This window comes from Patiria miniata, unplaced genomic scaffold (assembly GCF_015706575.1).
Source record: "Patiria miniata isolate m_02_andy unplaced genomic scaffold, ASM1570657v1 HiC_scaffold_10, whole genome shotgun sequence".
NCBI classification, from domain to species: Eukaryota; Metazoa; Echinodermata; class Asteroidea; order Valvatida; family Asterinidae; genus Patiria; species Patiria miniata.
Genome location: NW_024037048.1, coordinates 3065503 through 3086430, shown reverse-complemented (window position 1 = coordinate 3086430; position 20928 = coordinate 3065503). Strand labels below are relative to the sequence as shown.

Sequence of the window (20928 nt, the reverse complement as noted above, 5' to 3'; positions counted from 1 at the left end):
GATGGACTTTCACAATACTGTCGTTATAGCCGGAACCTCGCTAAAACCGGAGCGCAGTTTTCCCCATTCGTTGTGCACAAGGTACGGTACATGTGCGTGCGTGTTTTAATCGTGTAACGCACGTCCGAAGACATGAAAAGATGGTCATTTGTTGGTATGTATGTCTGTTAATAATGTATATTAAATATTTAACTGATGGTGATGAATAAATGAAATAAATAAAATACCTTTGAGGGAACATTGTTCAATATTTGAGGACCTGAATCCGGAGGAAAAGGCATCATCGCTGAGAAGAATCAGGCAAGTAGGTCACTCGCACAAATCGTGCCGAGTGACATTTTGCTTTCATTTTGCATTTGCTGGAATCGGGCAAGAGAGGGCGCCAATACATGCATTACTTCCGGGTTTTAATGACTCCTGATCCTTAGATGCCTTTTGGTTGTTGACTTTTTGGAACAGTTGGGTATTATTGTTTCTGAAGGGATTCTTTGAAATTGTAATTATTTCGGTTAACTATAGCGCACATTCGTGCCAAGTGACATTTTGCTTTCGTTTTGCATTTGCTGGAATCGGGCAAGAGAGGGCGCTAATATTACTTCCTTGTTTAAGTGTCTCCATGTGTAATTTCGCAGCAATTGGTGATTATTGTTTGTCGGGAGGGATTCTTTTAAAATAATAATAATAAATAAACAAAAGTAATAATTTTGGATTAAAATTTGTACAATGTATATGTGGTGGGGCGTTTGAAGATCTTGGAAACCTGTTTTCATTGGGATTGTTTTTTCGGCGGGGCCGGAGGGGTTCTTCATTTGTTTAAGATTTTTTTTTTTTTATTCTTCGGATTCTTTTTTGGGGGTGGGAACCACGGTATGTTTTAAACTTTATTTTCTGAAGACAGACTGAATTATCTCTTTTTGGAAGTTGTGGTGGCTCTGAAAAGAGCCGTTTGTTTTGTGATGCTGTGTTCTATACTTCGTATTTTTTTTTATAGCCACAAGCCAACAATAGGGAGCAATTACGCACCCGATGTTCGGGCGGTAGTACTAAAGGCTATTCCTTACAATGTTAACACTTAACTCCTGAGCGCCCCCTATTGTTAGTTTGTAATAAAATAGAAACGTGGTACCGCAGTCGTAAGCAAACTTCAAACCTGGTCACGCTAAGGGAAACCGCAGCGGGGGATGAGCGTCTAGACCAGCGGTCCACTGCGTCGATTATCACAGTCCCATTGAATTTATTTATAAAGATCGGCGAGATGAAATAACGTTGGGTTGAAGTCTTTACAAAGGTACATTGATGGGTGAAGCTTAAGTGTGTTGCTTGAATTGGAAGACGGGAGCATGATACCCGTTTCGGGACAAAAGGTCTGTCGTTGACAAGCTGCAATGCCCGTAGTTTTGAAAAGATGTCGTTGTAAATGGGTTGAGAACAATGCTTTTCCTCGCATTGGGTCAGCCAAAATGTCGTAATAGCCGAAGTCTTGTTATGTCCGTGCACGTAATAACCAAATATTTCCCCATAGTAATGTACACAAATTGATCGGGACTGGGAGATGTGCTCGTTACATCCGGGTTATCGTTATGACCGAGCTCGTTATAACGGGACTCGACTGTACATGTATTTGAGGTGTTTTGTCTGTACAACTTCACATTTCCGTCAAAACAAAACAGGCACCGTATTTTCTTTGCGAAATGTCAGAGACTTTGTTTCCCTTCGGTTAACTCCACGCACGTGATTACGATTTTGGCATGTGGGGTGAAATTGTGTTGTTTGTACTGCCACGTGCAGCGTGGAAGACGCAAAATTGAATACACATGACGTTAGTCAGTTGGTTCCGCCCCTGAATAGGTAAGACCTCGCGGTACAATGCGGTAACAGTGAATTTGTGGTTTGCGGTTTTTCATGGGAGCGCTTTAGCGACAGTTTCCATCTTTAAGGGATTGACTTTGGTTACAAAAGTCAGAAAGTGCTGCCTTTTTTAGATGTCTAATTTTTGTGAAATTTCATGTTGAAATTTTGATACGCAAACGTGTAAAAATGAATCTGGAAATTTCACGAAAAATATACATCTGAAAAAGGCAGCACTTTCTGATTAGCCTATAAAGAGGGTGAGTATGCTTCTAAAGCAAAAAAAACCTACAAACTAAGCCTAAATGTGAAAATCAAAATTTGGCAAAGTCGACACGATTTTTGTACATGTGGATGTGTGGCCTATGTTTACGGAGGCAGTCCAGTAAATAGGCCACATTTATGGGGCTAACCGCGGCCAGACTAGCTGGGCTAGCCGGAGAAGTGAGACCTAGCCCCATAAATGTGGCCTATTTACTGGACTGCCTCCGTCAACATAGGCCACACATCCACATGTACAAAAAACGTGTCGCACTTTGCCAAATTTTGATTTTCGCATTTAGGCTTAGTTTCAGGGCTCGATTTACAAAAAAAAAGTGGCATGCACTGGTGCATGTAGACCAAAAAACCTACATGCACCAAGAAAAACCCACATGCACCATAATTGACTTGCACCCGTCTGCTTCTCTGAAGGCATTCTTTCTCTTTGAAATTTATCGAACTTTCGACAGACAGTACAGTACATAGCCTTTTTTACTCTATCGTGCTCAAGCCTAGACCCGTGAACGTGGCGTTGTATACAACGCCACGCTGTTGTGGCATTTCGAACATGGCGAAATCGATCCGCCATACATAATTTCGTACATATGTTCAGTACTCGCCTAGAAATCTAAATTTGCCTTACCGCGTGTTCAGGATGTGTCATTTTGACGAAATTTGCCGTCGATGAAGACCCATACGAAAGTGTAGAAATTAGATTTTAACCTGACAAGTGACCCTGACAAATGACCCTGGACAAGTAGCCGGGGTCATTTGCGTGCAAAATTATCGGAGCCCTCCGAGCTACCCGTCTGCTTCATGTGGCGCGGCGTCAGATTGGCCAATAATGAGACCACGTGATAAACGCAGCTACTAATTTGGAATCGCACTTACGATCCGGACATAAGGAATGCCCGGAGCGTCAGTGCGATACCAAATTATCTGCAGCATGTATCACGTGGTAAATCACATGCATGATCGGAGGAGGTTGCAGGACGTACGTCGAGACCTTGAATTTTACCTCGTACTCTGAATCTGCTGCGACTGTGCGAGCATGGTGCGAGGAATAATTTATGGATTTATAAAAGAAATAACACGTTTGTACACTACAGGGCTCGATTTACCCGGGTGCACACATGCACCAGTGCATGTAGGTTTTTGCTTGTGCACGTAGCTTTTTTACTGAGCATGCACAACGTGCATGTAACTTTTTTAGCCGCCAAAATACTCATTTCATGCATATATATACTGTTTACAAAATGAGTGAGAATAAGAATAAAGTTTGTTGAATACTTGACCAGATAGTGTACAAACGTGTTATTTCTTTTATATATCCATAAATTATTCCTCGCGGCAGATTCAGAGTGCGCGGTAGAATTTGGCAAGATCGTCCTGCAACCGCCTCCGATCATGCACGTGATTTACCACGTGATACATGCCGCTGATAACTTCATATCATCGCACTGACGCTCCGGGCATTCCATATGTCCCGATCATAAGTGTGATTCCAAATTATTAGCTGCATGTATCACGTGGTCTCGTTATTGGCCAATCGGACGCCTATCATATGCCCCACATGAAGCAGACGGGTAGCTCGGAGGACTCCGATAATTTTGCACGCAAATGACCCTGGGTACTTGTGTCACTTGTCAGGTTAAAATCCAATTTCTACGTTCATATGTGTTTTCATCGATGGCAAATTTCGTCGAAATGACATATCCTGAACACACGGGAAGGTAAATTTAGCTTTTTATGTGAGTACTCAACTTATGTACGAAATTATGTATGGCGGATCAATTTCGCCATGTTCGAAATGCCACAACAGCGTGGCGTTGTGTACAACGCCACATTCACGGGTTTAGGCTTGCCTTGAGCACGATCGAGTAAAAAAAGGCTATATACTGTACTGTCTGTAGAAAGTTTGATAAATCAAAGAGAAAGAATGCCTTCAGAGAAGCAGACGGGTGTTACAAGTCAATTATGGTGCATGTGGGTTTTTCTTGGTGCATGTAGGTTTTTTGGTCTACATGCACCAGTGCATGCAACTGTTTTTTTGTAAATCGAGCCCTGGTACACTATCTGGTCAAGTATTCAACAAACTTTATTCTTATTCTCACTCACTGGTAAATATACGCATGAAATGAGTATTTTGGTGGCTAAAAAGTTACATGCACGTCGTGCATGCTCAGTAAAAAAGCTACGTGCACAAGCAAAAATCTACATGCACTGGTGCATGCGTGCACCGGGTAAATCGAGCCCTGCTTAGTTTGTAGGGGTTTTTTTGCTTTAGAAGCATACTCACCCTCTTTATAGGCTAGTCAGAAAGTGCTGCCTTTTTCAGATGTCTAATTTTTGTGAAATTTCATGTTGAAATTTTGATACGCAAACGTGTAAAAATGAATCTGGAAATTGCACGAAAAATATAGGCCTACAAAAAAATCTACATCTGAAAAAGGCAGCACTTTCTGATTAGCCTATAAAGAGGGTGAGTATGCTTCTAAAGCAAAAAAACCCTACAAACTAAGCCTAAATGCGAAAATCAAAATTTGGCAAAGTGCGACACGTTTTTTGTACATGTGGATGTGTGGCCTATGTTTACGGAGGCAGTCCAGTAAATAGGCCACATAAGTGAGACCTGACACCGCCACCGGCAATGCATAAAATGCAGTGCAAACAAAACCAATTTTTCGGCTCATGTAATCAAGATTTTTTTTTATACCTTGGCCTGTTACTCTCCTGTGATACTTCTCTGCTCACCGCGTCATTGTTCATAGACGGTTGGTGTTGATTTGATGACAGATTTGAATCGTTTTCCGCAAGATTCTCGTTCTCCAATGCTTCGCTGTCCGCCATGTTGATTTTCAGTGGCTGGTAATCGGCAGCCAGTGTACCGCTGTCCGGGGGCCTAGCTTACCGTATACACAGCAGGGTACCAGCGCAGAATGTGCATTTAGCCGCGTCCGAATTATGTATTTGACTACGGCTTGAAATTACACACGGTTCAATGGGAAGTGGCCGAGCCGCTTCTATAGGCGCGTGTGTGACTGATTCGAGGCGTAACTTAGTATAATCATGGAGCTATGATATAATATTAATAGCCAAATCTATATCTCATATCATGTTTTTTTCTTCGCTAGCTAATGATTTTGTGGGATGGGGTACATCTTCTTTCAAAAATAAGACTGAGATTATTAAAAAATATTATCAACTGAAAAGTTATTTTATACATTGTCAGTGAGGTTTTTTAAAGGGGTCATGCGATGAATTTTTCTGAGGAATATGGAAATAAGTAAATGTGCATTAGCATAAAAACAAAACAAACACCAAAATACCTTTGAAAATTGGAAAATGAAAATTGATGATAAGGTTATGGATCAATGTGGATTTCAAGGGTTGGATTAAAAAAATTCATTGCATGGTCAGATTTAAATACACAACTTTTATTCTAATTTTTATTATCATATTATCAAACTACCTCTTCATTTGTTGTTTGCATATTTTTAGTTAACGTACCCGGGCCCTTACCCTTTACTTCTCTCGATTTTTCTTTTGACAAAAATTGTTTTCTTTTTCTATATTGGGCGTCTGCAACTCTAGAAATGAAAAAAAAATATTTTTCAAATGTTTCAACTGAATATAAACTCTCTAGCTCTACAAAAAGGGCTGCCATGGTAAATGATGACTCTCTAGTAACGTAGCATGGGACTTGTTAATGGTGACAATAATAAGACATATATGTTGAAAGAGAGCCATTTACAGCCCGGTTTGTAGGGCTAAATGAACTCATGCTAACTTTTCTCCATTACAAAAATACCATTAATTGCCCATTAACTGCCGATTAAAAGACTACATGTATATGGTTGCAAAAATGGTTTGTAATTAGGAAAGTTATTTTGTAAACATTTGCATCAAACAAATCAAGCAGTCGTGTTAGAATTTGACACTTGGGTGTTTACAAGATGTACAGATTTCAGTGAACAATGAATTTCAAATAATTTATATCCTCTCCCCCCCCCCCCCCCCCCCCCAAAAAAAGGTGTAATTGCATGAACTACACGAGACAGCTTGGTACGTCAACTACTTGTTAAAATACAAGGGCATGACCCGTAGTCTGGTTACCGTCACATTACTTTGTGTTCGCTCTATAGCATTCAGGACGCGTCGGTAGCCAGACTTCGTTCACACGGCTGCGAGCTGCGGTACTAGCTGACAGACGGAGGATAGGCCAACACAAAAATAACTAGGTAAATATCTCCTTTTGTCTTGTCCATTTTCATTTTTGTATCAAATTATTGGATATGCTGTGAATTTGGTGTCATGGTTTTGAGATTCTTGGCTGGGGAATTGTGAATAAATAGTCTGTTATTGATTTATTTGGTCGCCGGACCCTGCCTTAATTCTTTTGTAATTCTTCACAATGTCAATGCATATTTGTGGGTATGCATCACCGGTCGTGCGTGTTGTGCATGCGGTAAGCTAAGGACTTGTATTTTGATTGAAATTTTGGGCCGTTGTGCGGAAGTGGGAAAATCTTCTCATTTCGAGAAGATTGGGATTTTGCAACTGTGTCATTTTTTGACATATTTACCCCTACTTTAAAAATGCATCCCCCTATTTTCAAGTTTCATCCCAGATTCAATTACTAAAGTTTAATATTAGTTATTGAAATATTGGTAATCCTTACTTTAGGAACCCTTTCCTATATAAGGTTAAAAAGACTCACCAAAACAGCTGACTATGACACTCAAAAGTGACATTCTGATATTTATTGACACATTTGAACATTTGGCAATGACACCTCTTGAATATCTGCAGGTTTAATTTTGTAGAAAGAGTGCAGGGTTTTGATTTATGAGGGGTTAAAGACGACGATGACAAACAGAAAATAAATTTAAAAAGCAAGATGGCGAACTGCAAAAAAAGGTAGTAAAGTCACATTTTCTTTGAAAGTGCTTTCAAAATTATAACTAACATGAGTTTGTCTGAAGAAAAAAGACTTCTTTAGCCTGCAAAAGTCACTTTGGTACTGGACAGTCATCTGCAAAAGTCAGTTTTGAACAGAACTCGTACAAAATAGAGGTGTCCTAAAAGTAAGGATTACCGAAATATTAATGCTTTACAATTTCGGATTATTGGCTGCCAGACAATAATTCCACCATGCTCACAAGGTAGGCTGGTTCCCGTCCCACAATCAGTATCAATAATGTATAGATAGGGAGCCAGTCTGCTCGCAAGTGGATCTGTTTACAAATGTATGTGCCCAAAAACAAAACCGTTTTTTTAACAGAGGGTTGAAGTGTCACTGTGTCAGAATACAAGTTGACAATTTATTAATAGAAAACAATCTGCAATTAACCTGCAACAGTTAATAATAATAATAGAAAACAATTTTTAACAGTCGAATCAACTTTAAAAAATGATTTCTGGTCTAACCTAATTTAAGTGTGTTGTCCTATGTTCATACTTGTTAGGGTGCTTTTGTATATAATATGATCGTAAGCTTGTAAGTTGTATTAATAATAGGTAGGCATGGACATCCGGGAATTTTTACATTGGCTTATATTTTTCACATTAGCTTATATTTTTCACATTGGCTTATATTTTTTTCACATTGGTTCTTGAGTCCGGATAGCCCCATAAATGTGGCCAATTTACTGGACTACCTCCGTAAACATAGGCCACACATCCACCATGCACTGAAACTACTCGGACATGTTTGCAAAGTTATTTCCACATTCCGACTTCAAACCCAGTTCATTTATGCTTTGAAAATACACTCACCCTCGCAATAACAAAGTCAGAACCTGCTTCCAGTGTCAGTTGCCCAGCTGCTGCTTAATTTACGATACTTTCTGGAGGCTTCTTGGCAACTTTTTTGGTCCAACTGAACAATGACCTCGCGCAACTACCTGACGGGATACGAAACAATATGCAGGGATCGTTCACCTGTCAATCATGCGTGCACGAGGCACGCGCGCCGCAGGCCCGGTGATAGTCTGGTTCACAGACCTGACAATTATTCCTGACGCTGACGTCTATATTGATTCATCAGGAATAGTCAGAATCTTTTGGTCTGGGAACCAGACTACGGCGTGCCTCGTGCACATTTATGGGGCTAGAGTCCAGAGTGCTGAATGGTATACAAATAATGAATGTTTGTGAGTGCAATGGACAGAATAATTTCATGAGGTGACAGATGAAATGTTCCATTTCACGAGGCAAAGCCGAGTGGAATGGAACATTTCATCTGTCACCGAATGAAATTATTCTTTCTATTGCACGAACATAAAACATTCATTATTTGTTTTATATAACACCTGAATAAATCCTCGTCATCTGATTGGTTGACTTTTAATAGCCAATTTATTCAGGTTAAAAATTGTTTACAAGTCTGACAAGTTCAGAGTTATCATATTATGCAAACTGTTCAACAGGTTGAGACCTATAATATTCAATTTATCTCACCTTAACACTTTTCCATAAGTTTAGAACTCAAACAGTTCAATAAGTTCAGAACTTTTATTGCCAATTTAAACACCACAGTGCCACCATCGACAACATGTGCAGTGACAGTGCAATGGTACTTCTAATCACAGTGCAATAGTACTACCATTGCACTGTGCGTTGCGCACCACGCGCGCGCCGTGCATTGGTACGAATAATTCAAGACATGTGATCAACGATCCACCAATCAGATGACGGGCATTTATTCAGGTGTTGTATAATAACACATAGCAACTGATGAAAACACAAAAATTATGTAGACCTAGAAATTCACTTCCACCTTATAATTTTATGATGGTTTAAACTGTTGCAAAATAAAGGCTAGTACTCCACAAGGTTAGAGGTTGACATTGGACATTCTCTAACATCTCATTTGACTTTTTCTAACAATTCATGTATCATATTTTCATGAACCAAAAATTGTTGTGTTATGTTTGTTTTCATCCAAGCAGTTTTTGTGTCTAATTTCACCTTGTACAAATAGCCTTCCTCCCCCCAAAAATACTTCTGCTTCCGATTACATGGCATTTAAAAATAGGGTAGGTGGGTAGGGTGGTTTTTTTTTTTTTTGGGGGGGGGGGGGCAATTTTGTGTGTGTACGATCATAGGGAGGCGTCTGCGTGTAGTCAAGGGTAAAAGGTAGTAATTGATGGTTTTGGGTGTTTTTGTCTCATTTTTCCCATAAAAAAAATTAGGCCAGGGGTTGTCAGAATAGGGTAGATAGGGAAACTGGAAGCAGAACTACTTTTTTGGGGGGCTTATCACAACATATTCAGTATGTTAACAGCTCATTGGCAATGACAGAAGCTTGCTCAAAGTCAAGATAGGACTGGTTAGCAACATAATCCAGTTAACATACCCCAACATTGTGCATGTGTTTTCTGTTTTCTTAATACACAGTGAATTAAGAAAACTACTAGAAAATGTACATGGTATCCACTGAGCCGAAAGGTCAGTGATCAGGTGTTATGCACCCTACTTAACATTTTGTGCAATTTGTTGCTTCAAACAAAAAAGCACAAAAAGCAAATGATCCTGCGTGCCTTTTAAGTTTCCTGCCATACACATCCATGTGCGTGGTGTTGTTTTTTCCAGAAAATGAAAAATGTCTGTTTTTTCTTAGTTTACTCTATCAACTATATTTGACATGGCTAATAATGCTTTCTTGGAAAAAATGCTAGTAGGTTAATAAAATTGTGAACAGCATTATTAATTAATCAACCATTACAGGACATCATGACTAGAGCTGTGTACATGTACATGTATCTGTACATCGTTTAAAGGGGTCATTCCCAACTTTTGTGGGGTGTATCAGTTCAAGGAAATCCTTGTTCTAGTATTTGATAGGAATGTTCTTGTGTTACACATACACACCATAAATGTAATAAAAATGACTTGAGGCATGTATTGGGTTAACATTTTAAGGTGTTTCGTTGTTGTTGTTTTGTTTTGTTTTTGTGAATACCAAAACTGAAACAATCAGTCACTGTACTAGTATGGTATGTACATGTACATGTGCATATATTTCCAACACTATAAATGTCCAAAAGATATGGTGTGTTGTCAACACACCCACACGGTTGGCCCACTACAAATCTATTGCATGGGTTTGCCCAGACACTGGTTGATTGTCATAAATAATGTGCGGTCAGGTTGGTTGACTAGTCATTGAAAAAAATCATTCAGGTATGTGTATGGAATTGACTATCGCCCACGTTTTCTGCCTTAATAACTGACTTCTGACTACATGTACATGTTTGTTGTCTGTCAAAGTTGTAAACAACTTTGTGCTTAAATTACAATAAAACACTGTAGGCCTATTGCACTTTCAATCCCCCCCCCCCCCCCCCCCCCGGTACATATATCAGGCATCAGGCATGGAACTTTTCGTCGGATCCGCTGATTTCCTCATTATGTTTTTACTTCTCATGAATGCCATTACAAATTGAAAAATACTATACAAAGTCTTGTGTGGTTTGGAGTTTCCTCATTTTTTCTAAAATCCCAGTTGCATGCCTGATGTACTTGTACATGTAGGCTCTGTGGAATGTTTTTCACATGTAAATGTAATTGTGTTTTAGTTAATTGTCTATTGCGTATTTTGTACAAGATAATTAGGTGTGGTATCATTATGTACAGCATAATTTCAGTTTTGGTTTTTATCAAAATATCAATTTTCCCTAACCAGGAAAAGGTAATACGTGCACTTTCCCTGAAATTGTTAAAGGGAAATGATTGACTTCACGAAGCTCTGTGTGTTTGTTTTCGCTGCAATGAAAAATCTATTATCAGGATTATTCCACGGAGTAACAGTGTACAAACAGCATACCCAATCAAACTTCAGCTTTGTAGCTGAAATACTTATGGTAGGTTGAATTCTGTTCTCTTTTTGTTCAAGTCTGATATGATCCACTGAGTGAGAATGTAAAGCACAGCATCTGGGTGTTTTTAGGACCGTGAAACATGACTGGTTGGGTGCCAACCGTTGAAGCCAAATATGCAGTGGGTGAGTTCAATATTGTGTCTGATTTTCTAGAATTGTCAAGGTTTATTGGAGCAGTTGAATAGGTTTAAGAGAGCAGCCATCTGTAAAAAATAAAATAATATCCATGTCTGGCTTGGGTTGAGTGTGCACCCTTGATTCAATAAAGATGCCAATTCACTTCGTAGAAGAGGAGCTCCTTTAAATTGATCATTAATTAGCCAGTGTAGTATTTCTAATGCGCATGCGCTATTAAGATGTACGTGTAAGCATTTTTTTTTCTTGTGGTATGAACAAAAAATATAAAATTAAGCAAAATTTCTTGGCCTGAACTTAGTTTTTAAAAAATTGGACATGTTGGACAGCACCCTTTGTTCGGGGTTTTTTGTATGCTCCTGCATAGTATATGTACATGTTCTTGTGCGCAAAAGTTTTAAAAAAAATTTAATTGCATGAAAAATGGTAGAATGTGGGTTCATTTTAATACCACATCCCCAATAGACTTGTGTGCATTTATCCCTAAGTAAAAATCATCAAATCTTGTAAAGTGCACATGCACAGTTGGAATACGGAACTGAGTTATTGACATGCAGTTGTAATTGAGGAAGTCATAGGGACTTGAAGAAAACATGTGACTGAGGTTACCATGTGTAATATCACTACTCAATATACATGTAGCTGCAGTTATAACAACATTATCTGGAGAAATACTACCACCAAATCTTTCTCCTAACCAACTTAACCATCTTTCCTTCCTCAACAGCTATTTATAACTTTGAGGGAAGTAATTCCTTTGAATTGAAGCTGAGTGTAGGGGACACCGTGCAAATTCTGGAAGAATGTTCAGGTCAGTTGTAAAAAAAGATACATTGAATCTCTGATTATCTCTGTCTTGTATTTTTGTCCTCTTATTTCAATGCAATTGAAATGCAGTTCTTAGGAAACAGTTCAGAGTACATACAGTATAATGAAAGTCAGTCAAGATGTATAATTCTTTGTAACTGTAGTATTTATATTAACCATATAATTACACTGTATGCGCTTACTCTCACAGATCTTCAGAGATGCCACTTTTCCGGTTTCAACCGGAATTCCGTTTTTTTTTTAAATCTCACAAAATTCCGGGTATTTTTTCGGCCATCAAAATAAACTGGAAAAAGAGAAGAAATACTGTGGAATTGCGTTGATTTTTACCTCGTTAGCGCTCTCGATTTTAGGCGCATGCACGGCACAACGTGTCTATCATTTCAGTTACCGGTGGTTTTTGATCGTAGTGATATATGTGAATACAAAAAAAGCCGGGTACCATACCAACCATAATTTCGTCGAACGCATCGCGTAAATGCAAACAGCAGCGTTGTGGATGGAATCGTGCATGTTTTGTGTCGAATATTATGTTTGAAATTCGGGTAGGCAGAATAAATATTAGAAATATGGAAAAGTCAAAGTGATTGAATGAACCAACAGCTTAAAGGCCATAGAAGCAAATTTTAAAAGTAAACGGAACTGGGCTTGGCTACGAGATAAAGATGACAATGGGAACATTGTGTCGGACTCGCAGTGGCTTTTTTACACACACAAAAAGTTCCGTTTTTTTTCTTTCAAGCAGCCATTCCGGTATTTTCAAGCAGACCCAGTTCCGTTTTTTTCTTCCAAGCCGACCCTGTGGCATCTCTGGATCTTTGAAAATCACCCAGGATAGTTTCTGGGGAGGATTTTGAAGGATTGAGGAGTGTGTAGATGCCAGCCACTTTCACATGGGGCTTGACATCACTTGAACACCTTCACAGTTGAATTTTGTACAAAGAATTTGCCAAAAAAATTTCTTGCACCCTGGAAAAGTTAAACAATTCAGAAAGGTTCTTAACAAAGTTAAAAATTGTTGCTCAGTACAACTGTATGCTCCATGCTTATAAATAACTTCTCCAACTTTACCTATCAGTGCATACTTTTAATGAGAATTCCATGCAGTAAGTAAACTGCCTGGGGCATGATGCTGTAAAAAAAAAAAAATCATATCTGTGCAGTGATGATGAAGAAGATTCCTTGAAATGAATTTATTAAATACATTTGGACAAGAAATCAACATCTGGACAAACTGCACCATATGCATACCGGTACCTGCCAATTACACACACAAGTTTTGCAGATGCACAGTTAACATTATTCGATGCCATTAAATGCATTACGTATGCATATGAACAAAGTTAGAATTTCATACTGGTACTAACATGTAAACACACTACATGTACATGTAGATTGGAAATAGTTTTGTTCATCTTGGAATATTTGATTTATTCTCCAGCCCACTGTGCTCCCGGTGTCTTGCTCACACTCACAGCTGCAACTCATTTCACATGATACTTGTGTCATGGGAATAATACAATTGGTTTATTGTGCACTTTAGATTGGGTTCTTTGGTTATTCTGTTGATTCGGTTGTCGTGCCTGTGCCTAGGGAAAGAGTACACGTACTATTGTGTTTTTGTCAACAATATTTCTGTGGTCATAAATACTTCAAACCATGTACACTATGTGATTATTACTTGGCTGAGGCTGAAACTCCCTTCCACACAGACACAAATCTGTATTTTTTTTTAAGATTTAGAAATTGAAAGAAGTTGTGAAATATGAACTGAGGATTGTTATTTCAGGTATTCATTGGCTGTTTCGGCAACCGGCCGAAACAGCCTTTGTTTTCGTTAAGGTTTTTTATTTAATATAAGTTTCGGAAGTTTAAGCCATATCTCACGAACCCAATATGTTAAATTCAAAATTCTTTTTGTATTAGGTTTGTTAGGCAATAGGTGTATGTACAAAATTTTGAAAAATGTGTGACGTCATGATGACGTCATCATAAATGCGCTTTTTTGAAACACATATTTATAAGGGAATGTCTGATCGTCATGAAACTTGGTGGGTGGGTAGATAATAACACTAGTATAGTAAAGTACACAAAAATCTTAAATGACGTCATGATGACGTCATCGGTAGATTTTTTATATTTTTTTAATATTGCCAATTTTATTCTGCTTACAAAATTTAACACTTTTATTAATCCGATTGTTTTCAGACTTGGTACAGACTAAAACCACAATAAAATAATGAGCACTACCAAGTATTGTTACGATGACGTCATCATTAGACATGTGACGTCATTGTTAACTTGTATATTTTATGTCCCTATATATCTCATGAACAGTAAGTCAGATTGGGTTGAAACTTGGTATGGGGGTAGGCCGGGATGTGTTACAAATAAATATTGAGGTGACGTCATCATGACATCATCGTGTGATTTTATATATATTTTATAATTTTGAAGACTTTTGTCGTATCTCACAAACGCAATATTCCAAAATCAAAATTCTTTTTGAATTAGGTTTGTTAGACAAAAGGTAAATGCACACAGTTTTGCTCAAAACAGATAAACATGACCTCAATTTAAAAAAAACATTATGCAGAAAAGCCGTATGTTCTGTTGGAAACAGACACAGACCTCTAGTTACTTTATTATTTTTCTTTTTCAGTCATTTTGCCCATAGCATTTGTACACGTTTTTTTGTTCCCGGCACTTTGGGCACTAAAATTAATCCGATTGCCTTTATACTCAACACACACTTAGACCAGCATCTGAAGATGTGTCCGAACATTGACATCATCGTGACGTCATCATGAGTCACGTGACATTACATTATATGCGATTTTTCTGTTGTGACCATTTTCTAGCAGAATTCGGCTAGATCTGACAGATTGGGCTATATCTCCAGAACTACAAATCCGATTGGGTTGAAAGTTTATATGTACATATAGATTGGGATGTGTTACAGATGAAAATTGAAGTGACGTTATGATGACGTCATCACGTGACCTGTGACGTCATAAGAAAAATTGCATCTTTTACCAGCCTATATCTCCAGAACTACAGGTCCTATTGGGTTGAATGTTGGTATTTGCCGAGACCGGGATGTGTTATAGATGAAAATTAAAGTGACTCATGATGACGTCATCACACGACATATGACGTCAGCGTAAAAATACATTTTTTATAGGCCCGTATTACAAGAACTACAGGTCCGATTGGGTTCAAAGTTGGAATATACCTAGACTGGGATATCTTATAAATAAAAAAAAATTGATGTCATGATGACGTCATCACGTGACATATGACGTCATCACGTGACATATGACGTCATCACGTGACATATGACGTCATCACGTGACATATGACGTCATAATCAATAAACATATTTTGAAGGCATATATCTCCTGAACTACATGACTGATTGGGCTCAAAGTCGGTATGTACCTAGACCGGGATGCATTGTAGATGAACATTGTAGTGGCATGATGACGTCATCATATGACATTTGATTTTAAGGCCTATATCTCCAGAACTAGGTCCGATTGGGTTGGAAGTTGGTATGTACCTTTTTGCGCGCCGAACATTGACGTCATCATGACGTCATCACGAGTCACGTGACGTCACATTATATGCAATTTTTCTATTGTGACCATTTTCTAGCAGAATTTGGCTAGATCTGACAGATTGGGCTATATCTCAAGAACTACAGGTCCGATTGTACCTAGACCGGGATGTGTTATAGATGAAAATTGAAGTGATGTCACGATGACGTCATCACATGACATGTGACGTCATATTAAAAAAAGCATATTTTGAAGGCCAATATCTACAGAACTATAGGTCTGATTGGGTTGAAAGTTGGTATGCACCTAGACCGGAATGTGTTACAGATGAAAATGTTTCTTTTTAAATTTGTAAGCGAGAGTTTACGAGAGTACACGATAATGTTCTCGAACATTATACGACTGTCAGTATTTCAAATGGAAACCTTTTTCAATTTAACAGCATGTTCATATTCCATTTTTGGAGCATAATTTTTGGGTTACTAGCCCTTTAGTTTAGTAGATTACACACTGGAGTTTGAACTGTGCATTGTAGATGTAGAATTGTACAGTATGTAAAATAGAATAATAATTCATTTATATCTGTTGTCTTTTCTCTGAACAGGCTGGTACAAAGGTTTCACAAGGAACCGAAGGCTCAGGGTAAGCTTCATGAGTAATTTCTCTTTCAAATGTTGATGTGTTTGGTTTTATGCATAGGTAGATCTGCAGGTATTCAGTCTCGAGGTGCAATTTCACCAGTGTGTGGTATTTTCTAAAGTGCCAGCAAAATACACATACTCTCTCTTTCTGTCTATACATTTGTTGAGTATTATTTAGTATCATTCATTGGTCATAGTGGTTCATGTAGCTTGTACATTTTGTATTTGGGCAAGTGGACACGGCTGAAAAGTGGAAAATGTATGAAATCTTCAGAACTACAAGCATCACAACCTTAAGTGTGGTATCAAATGAAAGGGGACAACAAGGCCTTTTGTTTGAGCGGTGTGCCAGTGAGAATGCGGTTAACTCTATTTTTTGGGCTAAAATTATTGGTTTCAGGAAGTCATTTTGCCATCTTGTTTTCACATGCAAAATAAAAGTGTTATTTTGAGTTTTTGTTTTTATAATTTATATAATCATAACTTGAACAGAAAGTTTGTGCCATATTTTTTTCCATGTTACATGTGCATGTACGTAATATTCTGAACATGTCTTAAATATACAGTTGTCTCAGTTTTTACAGGTAACAAGCATGTAGGGATAAGGTCAAGAAAAAATCCCCAATATACATGTACTTCCGAAACACATGCATTTCAAAAATAGGGTACATGTAGGTAGGTCGGAAAATGTTTTTATTTTGCCCAATTTTTTTGTGTTGATTGAATGGGGTATTCAATTCTTTGCGAATTTCGGCCTGAACTATTTTCATTTGTACCATTAACCCTAACGTACCTGAATCCATCAAAATCCACACCCTGTTTTGGGGGATTTCGGCGGAATCAGGATACATGTACCTCCATATTGAAAAAGTTTGGAGATTTTGATGGATTCAGGACAGTAAGCCTAGCAGTACTGCAGGATTTTGATGGATTCAGGATACCTCCATATTGAGCAGTTGGGGGACTTTGATGGATTCAGGATCTCAACAGATTTACTCCCGGCTAACTGGTGGATTCTGATGGACTCACTACCAACAAGATTTTATTGCATGGCAGAATCTGATGGATGGATTTTGGTGGATTCAGGATACTTTCTAGTAAAAATACCCAAGAGGTTAGGGTTAGAGATATCAAAAATGGCCATAAAAAGTGATTAAAAAACTTTAATTAATTGATTTTTAAAATATTTACGGTTGATGATTCTTACATATAATGGAGAATTCAGGTCGTGCACACCACTACATGTATGCACACAACATTAGTCATAATGGGAAACTGGCCAACAATGTCCGTATATTGCGTAGTATACTATCAGTGTGCGTGACTGCACTGTGAAGCGGTCAACGAACCACATGCTGTGGCAGGAAATTTCGGGGAAACATGCTGTGCTGTGCTCAAGTACGAGTGGTACAGCCTAGAAATAAATTCATGAAAATGGAAAATACATACACAGAAAAGAGAAATCAAGTTCTGGGAATTAACTCCCAAAACTATTCTTTCTCCATCAACGTTTACTTGGTATTTTTACGATGTCAAATTTGACCTGTTAGTGTAACGCTATGTTGGCCATAAACTGGTTGCCACCCTTCCATCATGCCTTTGGCCCTTTTAGTGCGTGGCGGGAACCAGTCCACCATTGCTGGATTGAATTCATGCATTACGCATGTGTTTTTATCACCGCGATAGCGAATCGTGAAGGGAACTTGCTGATCACAAAACAACGGTGGTTTCCTTTTGAAAATAGGGAATGTAAATAGGCAAACAAATAAATACAGACTATTGACGTAAAAAGGTTGTTGAGAAGCATTTTTGTGAAGACAGAATTCCAAAAAATGATTTCTTTTTTTCTTTTTTACTTGCTATCAGATTAGGGTAGTTCGGGTAACCGAAAGCAGAACTATTTTTGGTGGGCCTAAAAGTGTTAAGGGACAATATTTGGGTAACATACCAGTACATTTATTGTAGTTACAACTTTCTATACATGTATACTTAACATACTGAGGATGTACAAAATGTATCTTGTAAAATCTGCCAGGAAAGTCTTAAATTCTTTAAAATCACAATCCTCAACAATGGGGTGGGAATGTACAAGGGGAAAAGAGGACTAACAACTTGATGTTATTATCCTGCTTCATTTCCCAATCCCATGTCACACTTTTGTACCCCTTTAGTGTGGAAAGACCCATTTGTTGACAACACGTAGAAAACTTGTCAGATTTTGTTCCCACTCCGTGCTGAGTTGCAGTACCTGTTGGAAATCACAAGTACCTTTAATCACATGTGGGATCCATCAGATCCCATGGAACAGTGCCTGGTTTACAGGAAACTGAGTGTTACAAATGTTCATACATGTACGTACATGTACATCGGTGTACGTTTGAAATACTGTACATTATCATGCACTTCAACTTGGTATAAACAGAACTGTTCTCTTGTTGATATACACATTAAAATGGCACTCAGATTTTCAGAAATTACATGTAACTTCAGAAATTACATGTAATAATAAAGCTTAAAACAATTTTTCAGAATACGTATTGAACAGAGGTATGAAATCATTTTAAGACGATTATAAAATGTGAATTTGTGTGATGCACAATATGTTTCTTTTAAAGCTGTAGTCCATCATTTGCAACTATCCAAAAAGTAACTGACGTAATTACTGTTGACAAGCATACTTGGTTGAATGATAGTAAGGAGACTAAACTCCCTGTGAAATTATTCTCTCTGGCAAGCTGTCATTTTGAAGAAATCAACGAAAGAAGGCCTTTCCAATGGTGCGTCTTAATTCAGGCCCAATTCAAAACATGATTCAGCAACTTTTGATTTGAAATCGAGATCCTAGAATGCTGTTTAGCTCAAAATATACAGCTGAAGCTGAGCTGAAACTTCATCAGGTTAGTTGTTCAGCACCCTTCTTTAGATTTCTAATACTTTTGTTGCTTCAAACAAACAAAATGCACAAATTACAAATGATGGACTATATCTTTAATTACAGTTTGAGTGCATAGAATTTTCAAAGTTGTTACACATAGTACATGTCAACAAGAAATGGGCAATGTACTGTACAAGTGCAATGCAAATTAGGAAACCACCCCTGGAGGTGAATATTTGCTCATAGAGCCCAACATTTGACAGTTTGTTATATACACATACAAGAATTTCTGTTATCTCATGTATGTTAAATTCAGTGAATTACCTGAGCTGATCAGCTGATGAAAATCTCAAGTTTTGCGAGGTTTTTTTTTGGCTTTGTTTTTTGTTTTTTGTTAATATTAAACACTCAGTAATTATATGTAGACCTCAAAGATTCAATTCGCAAGGACAGTGGTTTCAGAAGTTCACGTCATCTGTAACAACATTTTCTATTTCTGGTGATACAGGTACCTGTCTGTTAAGAGTAGTTGTTTTGTTGGTTAAAACACACAAAAAATCTGTGTTTCCCTTTCCTTTTCCTTCCCTGTTGAATCTGCATTACTAGTCCATCGGCCCAGCATGAAGATTTGAAAATAACTTTGAACAAGCCTCCATGTACATTATACCTACTTTGTCTAAAAATGGCCAAACTAAGAAATAATTTGCAGTAGTTTCAGTGTTCACCCGATTGTACTTAATTGAGAGATCTAGTGTTTTTCTAGGTAATGGCACCCCTTGAAGTTATTGATGACTACAGATGTATCCATTGTATAGTTAAGATCTGGGAATCCCAAATATTGCTGCCGGGGCTGCTGTTATACACAGGTCAGCCTTGAGAAATGGACAGAGTTGATTGAGTAGTTTTGATCTTACATTTGTTCCTGGTTTTTGTTTGTTTATGCATTTATTGTTTGCTCTGTTTTATTCTGGCAGGGGATTTTTCCAAAGACTTATGTTCATGTCAAGGAGGCATCCGTGGAAAACCGAGGGTAATTATATTTTTCTTCCAATTTTTAAAGTAATATACCTGCCCTGCTTTTATTTGACTGAGATAAACTATTTATATCCTTTTTTCATTACCTTTCTGGTAATGAAAATAAGGGTAATAGAAAAGTTGCATTACTTTCGAGGCATGGAAACCTAATCACAGAAAACGGTGAAGAAATGTATAATATGGGAGGAAACTCTGGAAATGAATGGGGTAGGCTTTCCTGATATATATCGATATCACTCAATCAATTTCAATGTGATATCGATATTGCCAATATCCTTTTCAATGATATCGAAATATCGAAAATTTCAAGATAAGAAAACGAGACGCTGCATGACTTCTGAACTACACCTCGGAAAAATTTGTGTTTGATTTCTGTTCTTCTAATTCTTCAACCTAATGATAGGGATGTGTTGGAGACAGTTACACCAAAAGAAACGCCGGTTGTTCATGAGCTGACAACGGTGATCCGAGAATGGGGAGTGCTGTGGAAACAACTCTATGTGGTAAGTCAGGACCCATATTGTCTTCTCTGTTATTTCCGTATTGAGAAAAGTAACGCCTAGTCACTGTAACTTTTTGTTGGGGCTTGATGCCTCTTGAAGTTGAAGTATGAAGAATGTGTCAATGGTTTCTTGTACATCCAGAACTGTAAAGGTATTACAAACTTACAGAATGGCCGATTGAAGTTGCTACGGTGAAACATTTTCAATTTTATTTGTAATTTATAACTCTCCTGTCATGATAGTTTCAGCCCCAGTATTTCATATGTATTTTCTTGATATGATCAGGTACCTACCGAATTGGTGAATTTATGACAATTTTGCTATAAACTGAGATCAAATGAATATCCACTGGGCCGTC

At 37.9% G+C, this 20928-nt stretch overlaps 2 protein-coding genes across 3 annotated transcripts in view; one reads left to right on the top strand and one right to left on the bottom strand.

Annotated features, from left to right (window-relative positions):
* Positions 1-4985, bottom strand: part of LOC119735529 (transcription elongation regulator 1-like) — a 32359-nt gene extending 27374 nt beyond the window's left edge. Inside the window, exon 1 of the mRNA XM_038209268.1 lies at positions 4826-4985. Coding sequence (XP_038065196.1) covers positions 4826-4959 — 134 coding nt within the window. The 5' untranslated portion in view covers positions 4960-4985. The remainder of the gene's footprint in view (positions 1-4825) is intronic.
* A 1276-nt stretch (positions 4986-6261) lies between these two features.
* LOC119735509 (dedicator of cytokinesis protein 1-like) overlaps positions 6262-20928 on the top strand; it is a 73446-nt gene continuing 58779 nt past the window's right edge. For both annotated transcript variants that reach the window (XM_038209224.1, XM_038209235.1), the window contains exons 1-6: positions 6262-6350; positions 11009-11116; positions 11856-11939; positions 16121-16158; positions 20007-20062; positions 20471-20570. In XM_038209224.1, coding sequence (XP_038065152.1) covers positions 11074-11116; positions 11856-11939; positions 16121-16158; positions 20007-20062; positions 20471-20570 — 321 coding nt within the window. In that variant the 5' untranslated portion in view covers positions 6262-6350; positions 11009-11073. The remainder of the gene's footprint in view (positions 6351-11008; positions 11117-11855; positions 11940-16120; positions 16159-20006; positions 20063-20470; positions 20571-20928) is intronic.